General features: G+C 44.6%; 3 protein-coding genes across 4 annotated transcripts in view; 2 read left to right on the top strand and 1 right to left on the bottom strand.

Annotated features, from left to right (window-relative positions):
- Window positions 1-1046: 1046 nt before the first annotated feature.
- Window positions 1047-5997, bottom strand: ela2l (elastase 2 like). The gene is made up of 8 exons (XM_064297862.1): window positions 5890-5997; window positions 5051-5139; window positions 4536-4633; window positions 3629-3751; window positions 2810-2946; window positions 2467-2612; window positions 1837-1989; window positions 1047-1151 (listed from the first exon to the last, which is right to left on the bottom strand). Exons 1-8 carry the CDS (start codon window positions 5927-5929, stop codon window positions 1134-1136), a joined length of 804 nt encoding a protein of 267 aa, XP_064153932.1. The 5' UTR covers window positions 5930-5997; the 3' UTR covers window positions 1047-1133.
- Window positions 5998-6941: 944 nt separating this feature from the next.
- On the top strand, window positions 6942-9420 carry ela2 (elastase 2). Its single transcript, XM_064297861.1, has 8 exons — window positions 6942-7049; window positions 7291-7379; window positions 7496-7596; window positions 7797-7919; window positions 8168-8304; window positions 8538-8683; window positions 8840-8992; window positions 9334-9420. Exons 1-8 carry the CDS (start codon window positions 7013-7015, stop codon window positions 9349-9351), a joined length of 804 nt encoding a protein of 267 aa, XP_064153931.1. The 5' UTR covers window positions 6942-7012; the 3' UTR covers window positions 9352-9420.
- A 1615-nt stretch (window positions 9421-11035) lies between these two features.
- The window catches only part of fhad1 (forkhead-associated (FHA) phosphopeptide binding domain 1), a 31110-nt gene continuing 25113 nt past the window's right edge, over window positions 11036-17032 (top strand). The window contains exons 1-11 of one of the 2 annotated variants that reach the window (XM_064297858.1): window positions 11036-11171; window positions 11698-11803; window positions 12150-12356; window positions 12578-12842; window positions 13057-13157; window positions 13821-14045; window positions 14580-14703; window positions 14966-15096; window positions 15674-15751; window positions 16026-16130; window positions 16498-16605. In XM_064297858.1, coding sequence (XP_064153928.1) covers window positions 11711-11803; window positions 12150-12356; window positions 12578-12842; window positions 13057-13157; window positions 13821-14045; window positions 14580-14703; window positions 14966-15096; window positions 15674-15751; window positions 16026-16130; window positions 16498-16605 — 1437 coding nt within the window. In that variant the 5' untranslated portion in view covers window positions 11036-11171; window positions 11698-11710. Of the gene's footprint in view, window positions 11172-11523; window positions 11804-12149; window positions 12357-12577; window positions 12843-13056; window positions 13158-13820; window positions 14046-14579; window positions 14704-14965; window positions 15097-15673; window positions 15752-16025; window positions 16131-16497; window positions 16606-17032 lie in introns of those variants that run through there. The other variant, XM_064297859.1, reaches the window with a different exon arrangement.

Raw genomic sequence — 17032 nt, 5'->3', positions numbered from 1 at the left:
TTGTGCACTGTCTGCTATAGAAACTCTTTGCAGTTTGCTGCCCTCTAATGGAGAATTGATATTACTAAAACCAAGATTTCTCTCTTTCTCAAAGATATTCATCCATCCATCCATCTTTACCCGCTTATCAGGGTCGCTGAAGCCTATCCCACTGTGCATTGGGCAAGAGGCAGGTTGCCAATATATTGCGGGGCAAAGATATTAATTCATTTTCAAATGTAACGTAATTGTCTCTTTTTTTCCCCCCCACAGTGAGTCGAAACAAGGTCACTGTGATTTAAATCACTGTGAATCTGTTTTGGATTGTGGAAAGGAAGACGAAAGGTACTATGTATCAAAATGGGGGTAAAGGTCTGGCATGCTGGAACTCTTGCTTGTAATGGATTATGTTTATTTACCCTTGTGTCTTCACGAGGTAGTGGAATCTTACTTTGTGAAGTGAATGATAAACTCTAGGACAAGGCTTGTTGACCTAAAGTCCACCCTACAGTGTGCCATAACGTTCAGTCACTGCTTAGAAAACAATGGATTTGTCAGCCGGTTAAATAGAAGTGAAATGTGTTACCTTGACACATTGTTATTTAAATGATTAGGTTACAAGAGTTTTCCATGGCCTTTTTTCATTTGTGTTTGCCATGCACTGCCTCTCTGAAAAAAATATTTCCATGTAACTGATTGCTGACAGAAGGTAAAATGTATACAGACTTCGGCAAATGTTAAGCAAGTTGAGCAAAACTTTCATTTCGGGCTCAAATGTTTTCTTTGTCTTTTCGCAGCAAATGCTTTATCACGTTTGTGGTGACCAGAAAGGCATACAAACAAAAACACATATGGTTTCTGTATTTCTTTCTCACTATGCTTCTTCAAAGTCTGAAGACTGGCCATGTGTCTTTGTCTTTTCAAATACTGCAAGAAGTACACAAATGGATTGACTGTTCAGTAATGACTGATTTTGTGTGCTGCCTGATTCAGGGTTTGGCTGTGTATGCCATACTATGTGTGCCTGTTTTGTTAAAATATGCATTCTTGAATTGACAAAGCATACATCAGTTTATTGGAGAAGTTTATTGATGGATCTTTCTCGTATATGATGACACTGGTGTTCTGGTTTACAGCTTATGTGCTCTCTGTCCTTAGTAGCTGACCATGTTCTGCAGAAACAGGAAGCAGATGCAGGATTAATGCTATTAACATAGAGCTGAGCATCACACAACATGTAACCTGGATACTGCAGAGGCATTGTTGATATTGCAGAAGCATTGTTAATATTTGCCGTGGCATTTAGTTTTGATTTGACTGTTCATCTTGATTCTGCTAGGGGAATTTTAACTGTGTTTGCATAACGGGAGCTTGCTGACCCTTAAGTGAATTCGGGTCGGTTTCTTAACTGTTCATTAACGCACTTTAAAAATGTACATTTTATCCAGGATAACTTACACGTGTTACATTTTTACATACATACAGTCAATGTATAAACCCGGGCACTTTTACTAAAGCAGTTCAGGTCAAGGATCTTGCTCAGAAGAACAACAGCAGTGCCCCACCTGAGTGTCAAGCCTACAACTTTTACTGAGCGTTACACAACCCAGTACTGTTATTGATATACTACACTGCCACCCCAGCGTGTAAAAGCGCACTGTGTAATTGTAACAGGTGTAATTATGGAGCGGCTGACGGAATAGGCCTTAAGCAGCAGTTTTTTCGTTTTGCCCGTGGCAAGAGGCCGACGCCAGGCGACGCCGGACGTTACCGTGCGAGTCTGTCGCTGTAAAAAAGGAAGTTTGCAGAGTTGTGAGGTAGGGGTAGGGTTAGGGTTAGGGTCAGGTCTGTACTCACGGCGTTGATCCAGTCGATGTAAGAGCTGACTTGGGTGAAGACGGTGGGCTTCTTGGCGAGGTTGCACTTGAGGCCGGAACCGAAGCTCACGATGCCGTGGACCCCCCAGGACCCGTCGGCGCTCTGGCAGTTCAGGGGGCCACCGGAGTCTCCCTGCGTCAGCCCAAAAACGAACCCTCGTATCAGGCAGGCAGGGGCAGGGGCTGCTCACCCCCCCCCCCCCAAAAGAACATGACCCTAATTCTGCATGTGAGCTTTTTGCACGTGAACTCTGCTCCATTGTTATTTATTTTTTATCACTGTTCCTGCAATTGCTCCTCCTCTTAGGCACCGCTATACAATGCAACGTATAGCACCATCATGCATGCACAGTGGTGCACAATGTAAAAACAGCAAGGGTGTGAGGGGCTAAGGTATAAAATGGCAGTTGACACAGCGATACTGCTAGAATTATATTTAAATATAGTGCCTAGGGATGCTTACTCCCAGCCTGACACGAGTGTATAAATTCACATTTAAAGTGGGGATAACTGGAAGCTTTTCTCTCATGGTGTGAACCGGGCCGAAGGGCGCGGTCTGTAGCGGATGCAGCGGAGGTGAGAGGTCGGCTGACGGGACACGCGGACTCACGTTGCAGCCGGACACGGCGCCGTCCCCGCCGGCGCACACCATGGTGTCTTTCACCTGGCTGCCCCACCAGTCGGGCCGGGTGCAGGTGGCGAAGTCCACCACGGGGAGGAGAGCCTGCTGGAGGATGTCCGCGATGGGGCCGCCGGCTGGGGGGAGAAGGCAGGGCAGGGGAGAGCTTTAGTGGGTGAGTACATGCTATTTCTAATAGACACAGACTGTCTCACGGTCTAATGCTTAGTTTCCTTTGTTATACTGATGCAGATGAGGTCAGGACCTCATGACTTGGGGAGGGGGTGGGGGGGTAATTTGGAAAGTGAGGGGAAGGAGGGGGAGGGGTGCTCACTGTAGAGGCGTCCCCAGCCAGTGACGTAGCAGGCCTCGTTATGGGGCAGGATGAAGCCGGCCTCAGGAAGACACGCGGGCATGATGGCGTCGCCAACGGTGACGGGAGTCTCCAGCTTTATCAGCGCGATGTCGTTACTGCGGAAACGCCCACAAAGAAGCGTCAAATGAGATTCTCTGACTGATCAAAGTCAAAAAGCAAAGGCATAGTGGTGAGCTGAAATTATGGTGCAATTGCAACGTACAGTAGCAATTACTTCATTGCATGTCTTAAATGAAATAATTCAAGTCCTAGATTCCACATTTCTTCAAATTACATAACATTGGATGAAGAAGAGAAAACCAAACCTAAGGACCTGAAAATATGTGCATGCATGTGTGCTATGTGTGTGTGTTTTTCTTTCTTTTTTTAACAGCAGAGACCCTATGCACCTCTGTTTTAACCAGAAATAACAGTGCAGCCCATTTCTAATTCAAATGTATATCACTTGCTTATAGCCTTCCTAAAAATAAGGGTGTGAATCTCTCTCTTATTAAACTGCACTCCTGTAGTGCCATTGTAAAGTTTGGCCATAAAATGTTGGTTTCTGAAGATAATACCATTCGGCAGTGTGCCAAAATGTCTATTTCTTTTGGCTCTCCTTAATTAAAAACACTGAGTGCATATCTTTTCTGATTGTAATTAGTGTGGTGCGTACAGGCATTTGGGGGCTCAGGGGTGTTAGGGCTGGAATGGAAGAGGAATTTTCCGGGACGAGTGCCTGTGTTCTTCCAGGTCCGCCCCCCGCCCCGCCCCACCCCGCCCGCTGTGGTCTCCTACCGGATGAAGAAGGGGTTCCATTTCTCGTGAACGATGATCTTGCCGGCAGGAATGGTCACGGACGCCGCCTCCGTCTCCTTCAGGTTGTGCTTGCCTAGCTCCACCCTGTAGGTCTTGCTACTGCTGCAGGTGAACAGGTGAGACAAAATACACAGACAGTTAGGCACATGGTGAAAGGCTTCTTCTTGGTCCCTTTACTCAACAAAGACACATGCCGTCTGACAAAGTGCAGCTAACTTTACATTACTGAAATGCAGCATCATTGAAGCTCTTTTTGAGTTTGTTGAAGTGTATGTTTTTATTTATTTTCTTTGGTTTTAAATCACAAACCCACAATTGCCCCTATAATAGTCATTGCAGGGTCAGCACGTCATCACAATCCTTTGTAAATATCTAATATCATTCATTGTATGCAAAAACTGTCTGGGCGAAATGTCAAAAAATTCAGGAAGTGAGCTTTCACTATAACATCCTGAAATCTTTTCAGTGAAGTGTGTGGTCATGTTTTTTTTTTCCAGATCCTGGCCAGGAGACAGTTGACATTGGTTTAAAATTTTGACTTGTATATAAATGCAAAAATGACTTCACAGACGAATCATAAGTCAAATTTAAGGACCAGTGTTGATTGAATCCTGTGCCTTCTCTCAATGGTAACAGTTGAGGCATGCCCTGTTTTTCAGGGTTGCCAGTTCAAGTTCAGTTGGGCAGTATGTATACCTGTTAGGACAGTACATCAGTGACTTGTGAAAATGAGATGTACATATTTGAAGTGTGTAAATTCCCCTAAATTCAGGTTTATACTGAGCAAACAAATTTCGCTAATAATGGCATTGCTACATGCTCTCACTGCCCCCATCCCCCCCACACCCAGTCTCCCTTTTCCCGGTCCCCCGTCTCCTTCTCACACCTGATACAGTGAGCAGCAGTGAGGACCCAGTCACTGGAAATCAGAGTACCTCCACAGGTATGGTACCAGTTGCCATTGCTGGTGTACTGGAGAGAGATCTTTGGTCCAACGGAAATAGAAAAGGTCAGGAAAACCATGCAAGTAATGGGTGAATTTACTCTTGACGTTTATCACTGGCCATCAAAAAAAGTTAATTTCAAAAAGGTATTCCAAATATATACTAGAGGTACTCCATTGTCAGGAAGTCAAGACATCTTTATGGTATAAACAACAAAATCTGGATTTACCACATTGTTCTGGTCAGTTTCATTCTAGGAATTTAGTTTGATATTGTTCCTGAAAAACATTTCTGCATTTTCCCCATCCACTCTGCATGTTTATCTAATATGATTTGCATTATATTTAAAGCACCCTTGGACAACCCCTTTCAAAACAGAACAATATTAAAGTTTGACTGAGTAAAGGGACAGTATGAAAGTCTGTGTGCCAAAGTGGAAAAACATGACTGAACTCACCTGCCAGGGCCAGCTGTTGGGTATGGCATCCACACCTCCCACCACCCTCGTCACCACTGGTCTGATAGTGGGCAGCCCACACCCATAGGCTGGGGAACATGACATATGCATGCACACACACATGCACACACACACACACGCACACATACGCATGCACATGTACACACACGCACACATGCATGGACATGCACACACACACGTGTACATACGAATGCACACGCACACATATCACCGACAACAAGTAAGCTATTTATAATTGTAATGTTGCATATCTCAACAGCCACACAAACATAATATTAGCTAAATCTTATCATCCTAACCCTGAGTTCATAAATAGATGAATAATTACAATAATAAGTAAAATTGAGACTTAATATGCTGTAAATGCCTTGTTTTGTTCCCCAGTTGTACAATGCTTTAGTTTCACAGCATGATTATTATCAGACAAAACCAAAGCACAGCAATAATATCTATTCCATTCTTTATCAATTTAGGCTGAATTAATAAGGCAGTTATTTCAAGATTTACACTGCAAAAACAATCTGTCTTAACAAGTGTTTTTGTCTTCTGTTGAGACTTAAAATCTTATTTTTTATCCTCTCAAGTATAAAATATTAGCTTGTTGTAGGTTACTGTTTGCTTGCCAAGTGATATTTCCTTACCCCATTGGCAAATCTTGAAATGAGTCAAATTGCCTCACCTCATTGCCAATATGTTGTCTTATTTAGCAAAAGATTTTATGTCTAGGATGTTAAGTCTAAATATAAGACAAAAATACTTTTTGGTTTTTGCAGTGTATTGACATGTATGTGAAAGAGACTGGAATTAGTCTCACTTACCGCCAGCAATGAGAACAGCCAGGACCACAAACTTCATCATGCTTGTATCTTCAATTCATGTTACTGAGCTGCAGTCTTATATATGTAAGGAGTGAAAATTAAATGCATTTATGGGAAATATTACATATGTCTATCTGGAAACTAATTAAAAATAGCCTTACCTTCATGTCGGAACTTAGGTTGTTGTGTAACTATTAACCAATTAGGGGAGGGAGAGACACACCACATGATTTTTATCTGAATTTTCCCACTATTGCCCAATGCCCACATGGCTTGGTTGTGCAGGCAGAACTATAAAATTGAAATCCTAGGAATAAAACCCTTGAATTAACGCGAATGCTAAATTGCTAACATTAATTGGAACATTAAATTGCAATACATGTCTTAATGATTTGTTACATCACACTAAAAAAAAATGTTTTCTCCTTGAACATCTCTCATACTAAAAGAGAAGGCGATGATGTATTATTATGTTGTCTCAAAATAAATGCAAACATAAGGAAATGCTTAAATACTGTAATACTGTTTCTTTAAAACATTTTTTTTTTTGGGAAGTATATATTTAATCTAAATTTTATGACCAACTAACAAAGGAGTTGTCAAAAATGTAGTTTATCTCCTCTACAAAAAATGGTATACATCATGATTTGGTACCAGGTATTACTTCTCATATACCCTTGATGTTTTAATAACAAAATGTGATATGGCTTGTTCTTCAGGAAGTAATATGAATCTGTTTAAGAACATTTCATAGAATAGGCTACTGCTCTCCAGTTAAGTATGTGAAATGTCCTGTACATTTAACATACTTAACTGAATACATAATAAGTGATAATTAAATACTGGCTGCACATTTTGGACTGATGGGCACCAGTTCAGCCTTTTTTGTGAAATGTTGGGACACCCAATAGCTGATCACCTGGGAATTTCACACAAACTTTCCAACTGCTGGGAGATAAACACATATATTTTTAGATTTTTATCTCCAAGGTTAAGTTAAGTGGGATAGTCTACCTGGAAGAGGTGTGGGATTGGGCGGTTGTGTTTCTCAGGTATTTTTGCGTTGTGATTTTCTGGTATATAAGGGAGATCGTTTAACTTGTGAACACTGAAGACAGTCGTCATGAAGTTCCTGATCTTGGCATTCTTTGTTGCTGGTGGTAAGCAAGCAAATAGAGTTCTCTACATTTTCTATACAGTACTTTGGTGAAAATTGAAAAAAATAAATTTTTTTATTAAAACTGCACAGTTCGCCTTCACACATGTCCACAATCATATTCTGATCACAGGCTGTACATGTCTATTGGCAAAGGCCTGACCATTGATTTAAATGGGTCATTTTAAATGGATTCTCTCAACTTGTGACGTTCTGACAGAGTGCTGTGTCTCATTGTTCCTTAGCCTACGGGTGTGGGCTGCCCACTTTCCCTCCTGTGGTGACCAGGGTGGTCGGAGGCGATGACGTGAGGCAGAACAGCTGGCCCTGGCAGGTGAGAGAGCTGACGATCCCACAGTTCCGTCGGCATGGGAACGTGCTGGAAGTGACATCATTGCTTTTTGTTTTACCTCACCCCACCCCCTCCCGCCTCCCCCTCCTGTGCAACAGGTGTCTCTCCAGTACAAGGGCAGCAACGGTAACTTCTACCACACCTGCGGTGGCACTCTGATCTCCTCCAACTGGGTCCTCACTGCTGCTCACTGCATTGGGTACGAGAAATGCACAAGGGTGCAGTCTGATCAACTATGGCTCATTGTAAAATTAAGAATAATTTATATGATATCAAACCGTAGATGGTAAATTCTGTGAACACGTGAGGCTTCTGATGTTCTTAAAAATGAAAATAACAGCATTAGCATGTTTGGTTAAAAAATCTTCTGACTCTTTTGGTTTGTTTTTGACCCAGCAGCAGTCGCACCTATAGAGTCTACCTGGGCAAGCACAACCTGGAGGTCAGCAATGAGCCAGGTTCCGTGGCTATCAGCCCTTCTAAGATCATTGTCCATCCTCAGTGGGATTCCTACAGAATCCGGTAGGTGTTGGCTGCGAGGCTTTTTTCTTTTATTGAAAGATCCATTTGCTTGTAATCACTGTGTTCTGTGTGTTCCACAGCCATGACATCACTCTAGTCCCTGTGTTCTGTGTGTTCCATAGCCATGACATCAGTCTAATCACTGTGTTCTGTGTGTTCCACAGCCATGACATCACTCTAGTTCCTGTGTTCTGTGTGTTCCATAGCCATGACATCAGTCTAATCACTGTATTCTGTGTGTTCCACAGCAATGACATTGCCCTGATCAAGCTGGCTAGCCCTGTTTCCTTCAGTAGCTCCGTCATGCCTGCCTGTCTTCCTGACTCTGGCCATGTCTTGTCCCACAATGCCCCTTGCTATGTCACTGGTTGGGGACGTCTCTGGAGTGAGTTACTGTAACCCACATTTGTCGACTCTCTTTTCCCTATTCATTTACAGAAACAATACTCCCTTGGAACTGTAATGATATAATAACATTAATACGCATCAACTCATACTAAAAGTGAAGAGTGAAACCATGGAATGCATTAGCTGAGTGTATAGTAAGTCTGTGAGTGGCTAGGCTGGGGATGGCTAACCGTAAACCCGCGCTCGTGTGCGCGCCTTGCATCTCCACAGCCGGTGGCCCCCTGGCTGATGTCCTCCAGCAGGCTCTCTTGCCCGTGGTCAGCCATTCCGTCTGCAGCCAGCCCGACTGGTGGGGCAGCCTGGTCACCAACAGCATGATCTGTACCGGAGGCGATGGTCAGCTGGCCAGCTGCAACGTGAGTCACTGTCCTTCCACCTCCAGCTCGACCGCGTCTGGACGAACTGCGCCGCCGCGCTGCTCCTAGCTGAGCTGCCGCCCTGTATGTCGAGCCGCGACTCACGCAGGACTGTGTTTTTTTGTTTTGTTTTGTTTTGTTTTTGTTTTTGTGCAGGGTGACTCTGGCGGACCCCTGAACTGCCAGAGCCCCGATGGATCCTGGGAGGTTCACGGTGTGGTCAGCTTCGGCTCCAGCATGGGCTGCAACTACCCCAAGAAGCCCTCTGTCTTCACCCGTGTCAGCGCCTACACTTCCTGGATGAGCAGTGTGAGTGCAGCTTTAGCCATGTCCTGCTACTCCTGTTCTCCATGCCACTGCTACACACTGTACCCAGTACAGGGCTAGTAATGCAAATCACTTTCCCCGTAGTCACTGCACAAGACCGTGTTTTTTAAAAATGGGTTTACTGCGATTAACAATGGCACCCTATTTGTTTGTTAATTTATTTGAAAAATTCATTCAACAGTTACCTTTTTCCAGTGTGACTTACAGAACTTACAGAAAAAAACTGTGCACTGTAAACACACATATGACATATTGCCCATTGCTGCGGTAACTTACATTACACATTATTATATTTTTAACTATTGTTTTTTTTTTTTCCACAGGTGATGGCCAGCAACTAAAGTGTGGTCAAGATCATGAGTTTGGTGATTAATTAGTGGAAATAATAACAATAAAATGACGTAAACTGATTCAAGTGTGTACATGTCTTTCTTTGTTTCGTCAGGAGACAAGCCAATGGGGTACATTATAAGGGAATATCTCTGATATACAGTGAGCTCCCTAATCTTTGTGACAAAGTCATTTTTTTCTTGATTTGACTCTGATTATCAGTTTTTATTAAAGGGTCTTTTTATACATTTTGGTTTCACCATGTAGAAATTACAGCACGTTTCATTCATAGCCCCTGTTTCAGGGCACCATAATGTTTGCGACAAATGGCTCCACAGGCATTTCTGATTAGTCAGGTGTGTTCAATTGCTCCCGTAGTGCAGGTATAAGAAGCAATTGAACACATCTTCCGTAGTGAGCTTTCAGTATCTAGTCTTGATTCTGACTGCCATTGGCATTTTCCAACATTAGGACCAGAGTCATCCCAATGAACGTGAAGGAGACCATTAGCAGGCAGAGAAATAAGAAAGAAAAAAAAAACAGTCAGAGACATAGGCAAAAACATTAGGCGTACCAAAATCAACTGTTTATGGGTCACAGGCTTCAAAGAGTCATTGCATGCAAAGGACATGCGTCAAAACACGACTACTTTCATTTACATGTCCCAAACATTATGGTGCACTAAAATGAGAGACCATGTATTAGTGCTGTCATTTTGACACGGTGAAACGAGAATGTTTAGAAATACCCTTACATATACACTGAGAATGTGAACTTTAACCACGCATTAATTGTTTGATTACTAAAATTCTAAAATGTAAAAATGAGTACAGAGCCAAATCAAGAAAAAAAAAAGTATTTGTCTCAAACATGATAAAGCTCACTGTACCGCATTGTTCACACAGCTGCAGCCTTTCTGCAACAGATAGGGTTCCCAGGCAGCTATCAGAATGGGTGCCTAGTGTACCCAAACACATTATCACACTCAAACAACACTTGCGTGGAGGGAGAAAAAGCGTTACCTTACAGATGGCATCTCAAATGTGTGAAACATTGATATGGCAAGAGATTGATTTCCAAAAATCCTGTAAATAATTTCCAGCTGTAGTACCTTGTTTGATCGGTGAAGTGGCTGGTTTTACTGAATGACAATTTACCTAAACTGAGATCACTATAAACGTCACATGAATGATAATGGCATAGGTTTCAATTTTTACATTTCTTAATTTGTATAGCTTTAGTTTTACAATGGCTGGTGCAGGGACACATTGTGTATAGGTGAATAGATGAATTGAAACCGGTTTTTGTTATAAAATGCCTCTTTTTCACTGAAAAAAATAATAGCAGCGTTTGACCAAAGAATTAGGATTAGAGAATTAGAGGCATTTACATCTTTGTTATTTTATAAAACAGTGCAGCTTTTTGTGGCTCAATGTAAAGTGTCGGATTCTCCACAGCCCAGTTCCTGTTAATGACTCACAATGTTACAAATATGTAGCCGAATAATTGTTTTCTGAATGTGTTCACATTGTGAAAGTTAAGTGTTTATTTCCATGATCGTATGGCTCAACCTGCTTTTCGGCACAAATTGAATAGATTTTACATACAGGACGTACTGCATCCTACAAACGTAATACAGGGGAGAACCCAGTGAAATCGACACTAAACTGGTCTACGACATTGCTGATGATGCGTCGGGTAGGCTAACAGAGACACTAAAAGGCGGAGTTTGGTTACCATGGCGCTGATATACAATTCCGACAAGGACTGGATACCCATAAGAGAAAGCACTAGAAAATAAAGACGAAATAACGACCGAAAGGCACATTCTGTAAGTTAAACTTAACCTCCTACTTGTTTTATTTTATTCTGGAAATATCCCCGCACTTAGCAATAATATTTTGTCGGAGCAGTTGTTAAAAGTTGAACACACAAGTAAGCTAATGCTATCTATTAAATCTATAAATGTGTACTACAACTAGGCTACATCTAAACTTAGATGGCCAGATGTATTTTTTTTTCTCGTAAGGTACATATTAGTGTGACTTTGCTCTGATAACAATCTAGTTGTGAATTCAGGCAAACGCACGATGAGTGCTGTTTCAGTTTTGTCATGTATTTGCGTCTTTAAATTAAACAATACTTGTAGCCACATTAAATCACACCAGTGAAATGCGCTGGATGTCAGACAGCGCAAAACACCTGTCACCTTTTCAGTGAATGTAACTCGTTCCTCGCGCTCAGTTTTTCAAAAAGTGAACGAGCATCATTCATTTCACGTGCAATTGCGTTAGGTTCCCGTGATCAAGTTCAAGGCTGACGAAACGGCCGTTAAAGCTATTCGTTTTGCTCTGCAGGTTGGCTTCGGTCATGAGGGGTTATCTAAAAACGCTAGGATGGGTGTTTAAACTCCAGCCAAAAACAACAGTGGGAAGGCACGAGGATTCTGACCTCTGTTTGCAGGTAATGTTCCTTCAGTAGTCCACAGTTGTCAGCGACCTTTACTTCGTCTTAAAACCAGAGACCACTGGCCAAATGACTCAAATGTTTGCATGTTTTTATTGTGTTGCAGAGTTAAAATACTGAAACAAAAAAGTGTCGGTTAGCAGTTTAACATTCTGAATATGCCTCTGTTTGTTGTTCCTGTAAGCAATGCATCTGTACGTTAAAATTGTCATATGTAAAAACTATTCCGTAAATATTACTTGATTGAGTGTCTACATTTTTCTACGAAAATGGATAATGTATTACTTACTGAAGTGGAAGATGTTCCATTTTGTATTCCGTTGCTTTCCACTACCACTGACAGAACGGCGGCGTGGAAGAGCGCCATGCCCTGATAGAGCTGAGCGAAGCGGAACGCTGCTTTGTGCTGCGCGATCTGAACTCCACCCACGGCACCTTCGTCAATGAGTGTCGCATCCACAACGCCGCTGTGCGCCTTTCTCCAGGCGACGAGCTCCACTTTGGGTTTGGCGGGTCCACTTACCAGCTGGCGGTGGACAGCTCTTCCCCTGTGCGTATTCTCTGTTAATTCTTCCTGTCCTAGCCATCCTCCATCCAAAAGCATCGCTATCGTCCCGTTATTCTTTTAACAATCTTCTGTGAGTCCGATATTTAAAACTTTGACTGGGCAGCAATCAGAGGATAACTTTAGAAACAATTTGGTAGCAACAGCTTCATACATTTGGCATTTACTGTGTGTGCGTGTGTGTCCATCTGTTCATATACTCCCAGCTGTCATGCCCCCCTGTGAACCAACGGTTGGCCTGGCAGAGCCCGCTCCAGCTGATCGAGGGCTCCAGTTCAGCACCTTCCTCATCCAGCCCTCTTTCCCAGCTCCCCGTCTTGCCTGGCCATCCCTCCACCCACTCCTCCTGGGTGCAGGGAGGTCCCGCTGCAACCCCTCACCCCCCAAGCCGGGCCCGTCCTGCCAGCGCGGGAACCAAAAGATCAGGCTCGGGCCACTCCACTGACCATGGGGTCCTCTCACACAGGACAGGTACAGCAGGATTCTCTCACACACAGTATAACGACCAGTGTGAATTCAACTCTAACAGAGTACAAATCAGTCCAATAGGGGCCATTTGTATTCTGTGAGAGCTGATCTAACACTGGCCATTTTACTGTGTATTTGAGCAATAACCAGTGCGCATCGTCTCCTGTGAATAATTTTGTGGATGGCTTCTGAACAGCCCGGTTTGATTGTGTTTCAGGAAGTTGTAACGGGAAGAGGAATTCCGGAACAGTGCATTCCCTTGGGAACGCCGTGACAGCGCAGAGCTCTCAAACTCTCTCTCACCTGCTGCAGGAGAAGGTAGACTCATTTGCACCTGTCTTTTTTATGCAGAGAGACCTGATCCAGTTTTTTTTGTCGAATTAAGCTGGTGCTACTTTTAAAGATTGTGGCGGAACATCTTGGAATTTCATCTGGAGGTAGTCTGGGTCAGATTCCACTGATATGGGAGCTGAATGTAAACAGTCCCTTTTTATACTAATATAGTTTATTTTCTCCCGAAGCTCCCATGCTACAAAGATATACAAACACTACCATTCTGCGGTATTTAACAAGATACCTGTAAAAGGAATAGATGCTTTCGGATTAACCCTGATGAGAAGGCTGTCCTAGGAACAAGAAAAAATTATAAGATCTTACAGCTGCTGTTAAAGGCGCTGGAGGTATAAGCACTCTCAAGAGGCACTTTATTTTATTGGCTTATTTATCTGTTATTGTGGTTAAGATGCTACCAGTTAATGATTTGACCTGTAAGAGGTTACAGAAGTGCCACCCTCTATCTCTGTGAATGCAGCTGCAGTAAAGTGTGGCTTCAGTTCTTTGGCCCTGTTAAAGTTAAGTGGGCTGATCGTGTTCCAGCCTCAGTTACATGCCTGTGTGCTGGTACTGGGATCTGTGACAGTGGTAGATCAGGAGGGGTCTGCAGGGGGACACACGGACGCCCCTGTCCTGTCCGAATTGCAGGAGGAGAGGCTGCTGAGGCTGGGGGACGAGATCAGCCGGCTGACGGTGTTCGAGGGGGAGTCGCGGCGGAAGGACGGGGTGATCGCGGGGCTCCGGGACGAGGTCTCCGCCCTCCGGCACCAGCTGACGCAGAACCGGGCCGACCCGGAGGTCCGGAACAAGCTGCGGGACCTGGAGAGGGACATCGGCGACAAGAAGGAGCAGATTGAGCAGCTGAAGGCGCAGGTATGGCGGGGAGAGGGGCTTCATGGTCCCCCAAAGCAATGGAGCTTCCAGGAGTCTGCTGTGACTTGCCCTGTTACTTTATTCTCCTAAATTTAGTTTTTAAAAATGGTGTTCACCAATCAGGTGTGTACAAGGGGCACTCAGAAAGTAAAGCACTTTTATTCCCTTGGTAAGAATGTGAAGAGAGCACATAACTGCACACACTGTTACATCATGGGCAGCAATGTAGTATAATGGGCAGGGTACTGGACTTCTAACAAAAAGGTTATAGGTTTGATTCCCAATGCCATTGTACCCTCGAACAAGGCATTGAACCTGAATCTCTTCAGTATACCTCCAGCAGTAGAGTGTCTGATAAATGGCAGTAAGGTAAATGTAAAAAGTCTTACAGCTGTGATGATTCAAACCATTTTCTAGTAGGAATTATTCTTTTTGAATGCAGGGTGATTGGGTGTCCCTGGTGAAATTGTCAGGATGTTATTTAATTTGCGCTTTTTTTGTATTTTCATTGAAGATCACGCTTTGTGTCCGCAGATGCTGCAGCTGCAGAGGGGCTCGAGTGAGGTGTTCAGTCATTCGCTGACTGAGCGGGATCTGAAGATCAGCAATCTGAGGAATCAGGTGGAGAAACTGAAGAACGACAACAACATGTCTTCAGGTGTGGCGCAGCAGGAAGGTGTGGGGGTGTGGAGTGGGGGCGCACCATTTTCAGTGCCCTGGCGACAGGGATTGGTCTTGAAATGAATTTGTTCCAGGAAAAAAATATGAAGAATGGCCCCCCTACCCGCACAAGCATGCACATCCAATGTCTAAGCCCCCTAAGCTTTCCCTGTTATAACCCTTTAGCGCCGCCCTTGCCTGGGGATTTATGATGTCACTGTGTCCCCTGATCCTTATGCTGTTATTCCCCTGTGTCCCAGGTCTGGTGACCAGCCTGCAGAGGGACCTCTCCTCCCGGGAAAAGCAGTCCCAAAAGCTGGCAGCTGAGGTGGACCGGCTGAGGCAGGACATCCGGCACAAAGATGCACAGCTGGGGTCCTTATCTGCCAAGGTGCGCTGCCCTGTTCCCCTGCACCTGTCTCTCAGAGGCCCTCTCCCTTCAATCAGTCAACCAATCAACCTCTCCCTTCAGTCATTCAACCAATCAACCTCTCCCTTCAGCCAGTAAACCTATCAACCAATCAATCAATCAGTCAGTCAATCAATCAGTCAATCTATTGTTTTTTCAGCTGTATAGAGACAGATAGTACTCATTAGCCTACACACAATATACACAAATATGCCGTTGACAGCACAATATGAGTACAAAACAACAAAATTTAAATATAACCAAATACTGTTTATTACCAGAATTAAAAAAATCGAAGAATATGGATTAAAAATAATGGTATGGAATGAGTTTGGTGATTGGTAACTAAAATCATGTGATCTGTATGCACCAATAGACATGACTCCTTTGTCAGCTCTTGATCCCCTTTGAAGTGTCGCATAGCACTCACAAGTGCTGAGCTGTGTGGCATTCACCCAGCCAATACCAGCCTCCACAAAGGGTCTAACCCCAGGGAGACTTGGCCGGCCCGGAGGTCTTTGTTTACTTTACATCCTGCTCTTTTCTTTGTGTTTGGCAGTTTTCCAGGGTGAGGGAGAACCAGAGCCATCAGGAAGAGCTGCGGGCACGGGACAATGAGGCCGCCTCCCTCAGGAAGGTGGGTGGGTGTGTCTGACTGTCCCCTGACCACTGAGAACACCGAAGTCTCAGGCTGCGGTCCATCGCTCTTTTCTTTTGATATAAGAGGGGATTGGGTCTGAGGTAATGATACTCTTGTGTTGGGGGGGGGGTAGGATCTGATGTAATGACTCTGTGTTGGGGACTGTAGGGTCTGATGTAAAGACTCTATGCTGGTGGGTAGGGTCTGATGTAATGATGCTGTGTTGGGGGATATAGGGTTCTGATATAATGACTCTGTGTTGGGTCTGTAGCGGGTGGAGAAGCTGGAGCAGACTCTGACAGAGCGGAGGACGGAACTGCAGCGTCTGGCCTCAGACCGTGATTCGCTGAAGAGCAAACTGGAGGCGGAGCAGCAGGTCAGACCACCTGACATATTTACTGTGACCCGATTTCACTATTAGTCATGTATTACTTATTTATACGTGTATCTATACATCGATTCTCTCCTGTTACATAAATATGCACACAATTTTCTATATGTGATGTGTAGTTACATGTTACACAGGCTCATAAACTCACATTCATAAAAACCTACATTCACTGGCATCCCTAGAGGTTTATTAAAGTTGCATATTTGCAGTGTCTTGCGTAATTTGACTTATGTTTGCAGAGTCTGAGAGAGAGAGAGACTGAGTGTGAGAGTGTGACTGAGTGTGAGAGCTATTGCCTCTGTATGGGTTATAATGCTGCCGATGGCTGTTGTGGTATTACGCTGCCCCCTAGAGGTGGGCCTCGGTACAGGCGGAGGCAGACTCAGGCAGGCAGCAGCTGCAGGACTCCCGGCAGCGTGAGCAGAGGAGCAGAGTGGAGCTGGAGCGTGTCCAGGCTCGGGTGAGACACCTTATCCTGCATCACACCCCACTGTAGCCCACTGTACCCCACAGTCCCCCACTGCACCCTACTGTACCCCACAGTCCCCCACTGCACCCCACTGTACCCCACAGTCCCCCACTGCACCCTGTACCCCATCTGCACCCACTGACCCCACAGTCCCCCACTGCACCCCACTGTACCCCACATGTCCCCCACTGCACCCCACTGTACCCCACAGTCCCCCACTGCACCCCACTGTACCCCACGTCCCCCACTGCACCCCACTGTACCCCACAGTCCCCCACTGCACCCTCACTGTACCCCACAGTCCCCCACTGCACCCCACTGTACCCCACAGTCCCCCACTGCACCCCACTGTACCCCACAGTCCCCCACTGCACCCCACTGTACCCACAGTCCCCCACTGCACCCCACTGTACCCCAC

Source organism: Anguilla rostrata, chromosome 11, assembly GCF_018555375.3.
Source record: "Anguilla rostrata isolate EN2019 chromosome 11, ASM1855537v3, whole genome shotgun sequence".
NCBI classification, from domain to species: domain Eukaryota; kingdom Metazoa; phylum Chordata; class Actinopteri; order Anguilliformes; family Anguillidae; genus Anguilla; species Anguilla rostrata.
Note: the sequence above shows the minus strand (reverse complement) of the source record. Positions and strands in the feature narration are given on the sequence as shown.